Source organism: Xylocopa sonorina, chromosome 15, assembly GCF_050948175.1.
Source record: "Xylocopa sonorina isolate GNS202 chromosome 15, iyXylSono1_principal, whole genome shotgun sequence".
NCBI classification, from domain to species: Eukaryota; Metazoa; Arthropoda; class Insecta; order Hymenoptera; family Apidae; genus Xylocopa; species Xylocopa sonorina.
In genome coordinates this window covers 3,910,408-3,917,774 of record NC_135207.1, presented here as the reverse complement: position 1 = coordinate 3,917,774, position 7,367 = coordinate 3,910,408, and the positions used below count along the sequence as shown (strand labels likewise).

At 46.1% G+C, this 7,367-nt stretch overlaps 1 protein-coding gene across 1 annotated transcript; it reads right to left on the bottom strand.

Annotated features, from left to right (window-relative positions):
* Positions 1–983: 983 nt before the first annotated feature.
* On the bottom strand, positions 984–7,358 carry Cpr11 (cuticular protein 11). Its single transcript, XM_076907033.1, has 6 exons — positions 7,295–7,358; positions 4,750–4,983; positions 4,445–4,595; positions 3,928–4,051; positions 1,305–1,539; positions 984–1,195 (listed from the first exon to the last, which is right to left on the bottom strand). Exons 1-6 carry the CDS (start codon positions 7,356–7,358, stop codon positions 984–986), a joined length of 1,020 nt encoding a protein of 339 aa, XP_076763148.1.
* Between the last annotated feature and the right edge of the window lie 9 nt (positions 7,359–7,367).

The following is a 7,367-nucleotide window of genomic DNA, read 5'->3' as shown; positions in this document are numbered from 1 at the left end:
ATTTATCCCGCGTGCGCTCGACCGGTATCGCTGTAATATCGTGCCGTTTGAGTATTCGAACCGAGTCGGATTAACGATAATGACGAGCAATACCGGAGATCGCGTTCTAACAACGACACGAGACACATGCGCTTCCGTGTTGCAAAACGGACGGGTTCCATTCGAACGAAAGGCAGCCTGAGAGGAAGAGAAGGAGGGAGACTCGTCGAATATTAGGATAGAAAGAAACCGGTCGAATCGCGTTCGTTAAGATCTTATTTTTCTGGGTTAATGAGGATTGGAAGTACTTGGCGTGGCGGTTCGATCGATCTTCTAAAGTGCGCTCAGTCTACGACCACCGTTTTCGGGAACCTATTTTCCCCCGCAGTGTACGCAGCGGTTCGATGAGACACTCGAATTTGCGGAATTACTTTCGAACGCCGCGAAAGGTCGAGGGGTTTCGATAATAGTAAAGTCGCGACGGCGCGTTCCCCAGCCCACGAGTTTTGAATACGCGCGGCGCGCATTAAACGATTTATAGAGAAACCGCGAGGCTCCCGTTCGCATGCAGGAAGTCGATAAAAATATCACGAGCCCCCCGTATTTCTCTGACGCGGATAACTTTATTGCGGCGATACTCTGATTGTTACGGGCCTTCGTATTTTCACAAGCATACAGGCGCGGTCTGTGTACCTGTAGATTCGGTCGCGCAGCTTCAGCTGGAAATTCTGCTGGTCGTAAAAGTCACTGTTCGAGAAATACATTGACAATGCCAAGGGGAGGAATAAAACGGAACTTTGTAACAGACACGATATATATTCGACGGTTATAACAACGGTAATAACGAGAGTAACAGCGAGGATTATTTGCGGGTAACAACACTCTGTGTCCATGGCACTGCCAATTTTCTTTGGTCCAAACGTGCCATTTTATAAATATTCAGTTGGAGAGCTTTCGTCAGTATCCAGAGAATGTATCCTAGAATTTATCTTAATTTCCAGTCGTTAATAGTGTCCATGTCCGTGTCCATGCCCGTGTCCATGCCCGTGTCCATGCCCATGTCCATGCCCATGATGACCATGACCACTGTCATGATCGTTACCATCAGAATTATGTACGTGAGCGAAGAATCCTCCGTGATGATCCGCATGGTACTTCACAGTTCTCACATTACCACCTGGTTCCTTAAGAGTGTATTCGCCCACAACATTTTTACCTAGAAAAACCATTCTTTCATAGTTCGTATCCAAGTGTATTTCAAATTTCAAAGAATGCGGCGATAAAGCGAGGAAAAGGTGCCATTTTCCATTCCATCCTCCACTTACCGTCCCTGTGTTCCTTCTGACCATGATGGTCGCCAGTATGATGGTCATCCACTCCGTAGGAGAACTCGTATTTAGGATGAGCCACGTATCCGATGTGGTGTCCGTGTTTACCATGAAAAGAGATCTCCTGCGCGGGACCTTCCACTGGCCCGTGGAAATGCGCGAAACTGTGAGCGTGTCCCGCTAATGCGTGTCGCGCCGTTGCAATGGCCACCACGACCGAGATAAAAGCGAACTGTTAACAAAATACCGCGATTGCACGGTAAATTAGAAAGGGGATTCCTACGGGGACGGTTATTTTTGGCAACGCTACGTGTACCTTGATTACCATATTGTTGGCTCACGGAGGATCGAGTGATACCTCGACGAGGATTCGCTGAGGCTTATATACCGGGACTGGTGGACGTTTTTGACAAACAGAATTTCGTTGCTACGTTAAAAGCGTGAAGCTATGTTTCGTTGTGACGGGTGTGTTACGCTGCTGTCGAAAAACCAGTCTGTGCATAAAATATGGTATTTCTTTCGCAGCTTTGCCTACCGACAAACCGTCCACGCATATGGACCTTAAAGCGATCTACTAAAACGATCGATTCCGCTCTGTTGGTCCTGACACGGAAGAGTTTTTGCGTTCTCCGTTGTTTATTCAACGTTCAGAGTAAAAACGAATCGCGGGGGATATCGTAATGATGAATGAAAACTAAATCGAACGGTTTTGCTTGTTGGTTTCGTTTATTTAATTTCCGCACTAAAACAAATATATCCAGTTTATGTGCTCTCGATGCTTCGTACGAAGCTAGAAACGCGAGTTTAATTTTTATTTATCCTATATTTTCGAGTCGCGAAATAAACCAGCTGGCCACGCGTGACACGGTGGCCCCCTTCTCTTATCCGCGACTTGAATCGAGCTTTACGCTACCGCGAGCAACACTTTTAAAGAATCCACCAAGGGTTTCGAAGTTTCATAAAAGCCTTTCAAGTGGCCCCGTGCTTTCCCGGCGAGTCCACTAAGTCTCCAGCGTTTATTCATCGTAACTTTCGAGTCAACGTTTAATCAGGTTTGATATTATTAAAGCGAGACGAAAGTTTATTCATCGGGGCTCTTATACTTACTCATCCGTCGAGATTAAAAGTCGAGTTTCGAACGTTAAACGTACGGCCAGGCGCGTAAAATGAAATTGTCGTTAATAATCCGGAATTAAAAACTGCGGACAAACCGACTCTGCGCAACGAGGATCCCGTCCGATGCGGTTATCGCTCAATCTTGGCCACAGAAATCAAACTAAATTCTAATTTTCCATTAATCGATGAACGCCTCTGATTCATCCTTAAATTCGTATATCACCTAAATACGTGAGATCTCCTGATAGAAGCATAGCAGATTCATTCAATTGTTGAACGCTATCGCAATGTTCTCGATTAATCGCGATAGATAAACTGTCCACGTTGCGAGTTGCGATGGAGGCAAGGTAAAAGACGAAAGATTCTTTTTGACATGTGAACCAATATGTATGTTGGATCGAATCGACTGATTCTACTCCCACGAGATATTTCTATACTGAAGAAAATTTTGTTCCACGCACTCGACTCGTAATCCATCCGTTTAGTTCGGTAACGACTGTATCGATCTGCGCTGCGCGTTGCAACGCGCATTCGTACACGGGACCGGATATACGTCATTTCTGCGTGAACGTGCGGAAGACAGGCCTGCCATGAATTCCTGGCTCGCGATGGTTTTCATTAAAATATTTACAGCGCAATTGGGTCCTGATAAATACCTCGTAAAATCGGGGGCGCGCCGCCATTGTTACTGTTATAACCGAAGCAGGTATTATTTTTTAATTAATTCAACGAATAGTGGCGTGTAGCGACGGTTGTTGCCCCGCGTAACGAATTCATTAAAAGCGGCGTTCGTGAAACAAATCCACGCGCATTAATGCAACCACGGTTACAATGCCAGCTGTATAACTATTTTTAATATAACTCCTGGAAATTGTTGAAAAGCATTAAATTGTACTCGGGGCCTGAAGAATGCGTAACAAAAATAGAACGATTCGTTAACCGGTTTTAATGCGAATCGTAGAACGAGAAACGCCGCGGTTGCCGTGCTTTCTGCAGGGTTCAGTGGAATCAGTGTTAAAATTGATATAAATTTACAGACGATGCGTGAAGGGTAGGAACCGTGGCAGCCAGTACAGACTAATTACTTTAACGAGCTTCGAGTAGCATCTGATCGTCGCGAGGACCACCTATGCGAGAATGTACGCGAAGCGTTGCAGAGGCTGAAGGTGCCGCGACATTCCAAGCATCGTCGCGAAAAGAAGAGGATCGCGTACATTCCACGATACTCGCATAAACATTTCTGAGCGTGTGCACTCCAGAATTTCATCGCCGTTAATCGCTCGAATCTTTCATTTCCAACGATGACTAGGAAAGAAGGAAAAAAAGTTCCGTACAACTCGAGCGAGTTTAACTAATTAATTAGGACTGGCACTCTTCGAATTAAATTTGTTTGCAAAGGAACTTATTCAGAGGAGTTCTGACTCTCAGAAGAAGATTTATATTCAAACGATGCGTAGTTCTTCTAATTATTTCCCTTGGTCTGCGAAGAAAGAGCGCATTGTGCAGCCGTCGCATCTTTGTTGTCCCAGTTCTCCATGGAAGGCCTCGAGCCGACGCGAAGCTGGTGCGTCTTGCGCTTCAACGGCGGCTCGCAGTCTGTGCTCGATATTATCAGCCACGCGAACTTACTGGAAATTATCGAAGCGTATGCACAATAGAATTACCTAACGGCGATGGAAATTGATAGCGGAATTGGCAGAGGTCGGTCAGTAACGAAATGAATGGCCGATCTCTTTGCGGCGTGTTCGATCCTGGTCCACGGGACCAAGGTTCTTGCACCCGCGTACAACCATCTCGATCATTGGAATATCGATGCCATCCACCGTCCACGTTTCGCAATTTTAACCACTCGATTAAGTTGACTTAACGTTCGACTCGCATTTTAATTTACTTCTCGTTTATTCGATAACAATAAGACACATGATAAGAGTAAGAGGAATTCGTTTTTGCTTATATATAACATACAACATGAATCGAATGATAATGATCGGGTTTAATCGATATTTGGTTTCTATCTATGCTTGTGGCCGCCATAAGTGCCACCAGAATGATCGTTGCCTCCGTGATTGTGGACCTCAGCGAAGAAACCGCCGTGAGGGTTCGAATGGTACTTCACGCTTCTCACGTTGCCGCCAGGCTCGTGAAGATGGTACTCCCCTTCGACTTCTTTCCCTGCGATTTCAAACGTTTACGTTAATCTACGACTAGGAGCCTACGAGGTGTCTGGTAAAATTGTTGGGGAACGTAGACACGCGAAAACTCGTCAACTACCACTTCTTCCTGATCATAAGGGCACAAGCCATCGAATCTTAATATTTCTGCATACCATCTCGATGTTCCTCCTGTCCATGATAATCCTTCGTGTGTTTATCGTGTACCCCATAGGCGAACTTGTACTTTGGATGAGCTACGTAGTCGTGGTCATGGTGTCCGTGTTTGTCCTTCCAGGTGATCTCTTGATGAGGACCTTCGACAGGACCGATGAAGTGGTGAAAGGAATGAGCGTGACCGTGTCCATGGCCTCCTCCATGGCCACCTTCGCTGCCAGCCTCCTCGTTATCTGCGATGGGACATCGATATAATTTTTTCTGATACGCAATTATTGTTTAACTCACGAGTACCGTACCTCCATGGTGGTGGCTGGTTGCTGCTGCGAGGACGATCGAGATCGAAGCGAAAACGAGCAATTTCTGTAATACAGAGCGGAACGAGGTAAAAAAAGTAAAATGCAGTTAGCTTTTAATTCGCTGGCTCGCCGATGTGAAACGGCGGGGTTGGATGCGAGCGCGTGGCTAGAATGTAAGGAAAAATTAATCGCGAACACCGTCGCGGCGGATGATACGATAAAAGTTCGTTTTAATCATGCGAGGTCGCGCACCGCGAGGGACGGAAAATTGCGAAAGGAGGATCATTATTCTTTGTCGAGAATACGGAGGCTAAGCGGGACCGACTCACGGAGGCGCTTTTGCCGGTCGCGTAAAGCCCTCCGGAACACGCCGCGCTCTTACTTTACGGTCACGACTTTGTAATACTTTTGCCATGGATCCGGTGATCCGTTTTAAGGAAGGCTGGCCCCCGCTCCTCGGCCAATAACATCGGTGAGACTCGAAATTGGAACGATCGATCGCGTTACATCGGCCAGTCCAAACGTCCGCGTTGTAATCTTTGCTTAACAGCTTCGAACCGCTATCAATTGAACGCGTCGCAACAAAATTCGACCCTATCATTCGCGGTCTCTCATCGCTTCGCTCGAAACTGAAACGATTTCCTATCGATTTTGAAAAATTTGATGTCTCCTACCTGTACCCACGCCATGTTTCCTCCTCTCTATCGAAGGACCAACGATAGACTGTTTATCCAACGGCCAGAATTATATTTTATAGTCGAGTTCGGGTAGCGAAAGAAACGGCTCGTTAAAGCGTTAATTTGTTTGTCACAGCTTGTCAGCGATTTCGAGAGAGTGAGAGGCGACGTTGGCGCTGCTCGGTGGACCGAGCTATTCTTCAAACTTCTCATTTACGGCTCCAGTTTTCGTCAGAGCCAGACACGGATTGGCATCGATATCGTGTGACGTAAAAATCAGCGCTGCGAAATACTTTCTAGGCCAAAAAGTACTCGCGCGCGCCGTTTCAAAATCGCGGCCCAAATGTCGCCAGTAACTGTGTCGCGAATTGATTAAAAACGAACTCATAATCAAAGTTTGCGCTGCCAGTGATCACGAACCGTTCCGCTGCGCGCAGGGGTGGGTGGGGTGCGCGCATTACCGATGCTTTAGTAGTTTTAATCAGCCCGCGGATCCGCGATAATTCTAAAATTATACGGCTACAATTATTCCCACGTTAGCCACGGTCAATTCCATTAAAGAAACCGCCCTATCGTATATTCGATCGGGAATGTAAATTGGACTGTCGAGATTAATGAGCAATAAATTCCACGTTTTCGACGATAGAGCGAACGAGTGTCAATATGTCGCCTGAATAGCCGCATCCCACTGTGGCAATACAGTTTATTGTTGAATTTATTGCATTTCCGCGTACCGTTCACTCGCATGATACATTCATTCCTGGCTGAACTGTAATCTATCGATTCGATGGAAAGTCAAACCAACCCCCTCGTCTCTCTCCAACCAGCAGACTTTCCACCCTTGTTCCATCCGTCCGTCTCTGCGGATCTGTATCTCTTCGATTCGATTATTATCACCGAATGTAACCCGTTGACGAGCAATGAAATAGTTTTCGACGAATTGGTCAGTGAATTATCGGCGAATCTATCAGCCAGTTCGCATTAAACGTTACGTCCGATATCGGGCAATTATGTAAATTTATTTTTAAGAACCGTCAGAGACGGAATCCGGTTTTTCTAATTCGTTAGATTCCCCGGTTCCTTCCGTTCTTGCTGGCCCACGAAAGTATTGGAAAAAGATTATGCACGGTCCGATGATTAATTGGAATAACGTTTTGTCGTTTTAAGCGACGCGCGCGTCTCATCGCTGTCCATTAATGGTATTTTTTTTATTTTTCTTTGCCTGCTGTTTAGTTTAACTTCGAGTCAGTTCTTTCACGGTTCGCGTAATAGCTCGACGCCTTACGAAACTGCTCGCGAGGACCAACATCGAGGCTCGATTGACCGATCTTTCGTTTCCTGGATGATGTTACGTCATTAGCGACTCGATGGCTAACAGGCTCGCAGCCAGCGGATTTTTCGAGTTCGCCAGAGGTTAGTTTTGCCTCCTCTGGTTAACTGGAAACTGCTCGAATCAAATTTGGATAGAATTTCACTTGAACTACGCGCAAATTCATTATTCGCTGAAGGTATCCGGGAATTACTCGTGAAACTCGCGATGGATACTATCGTCACCGAAATTGATATACCTGCAGAGTTTCTGCTGGCTTCCAACTGTGTAACAGGAACTGAATAATTTGCGATACCGCACATCTTGATTTG

Bases quoted from the DNA above. Each gene is read 5' to 3' on its own strand.
- Cpr11 (XM_076907033.1), bottom strand. From the start codon at position 7,358: ATGTGCGGTATCGCAAATTATTCAGTTCCTGTTACACAGTTGGAAGCC. The intron at 4,596-4,749 runs GTATGCAGAAAT...TTGAAATCGCAG, and splicing joins ACAGGAGGAACATCGAGATG to GGAAAGAAGTCGAAGGGGAG. The intron at 4,052-4,444 runs GCATAGATAGAA...GATAATTTCCAG, and splicing joins GGCACTTATGGCGGCCACAA to TAAGTTCGCGTGGCTGATAA.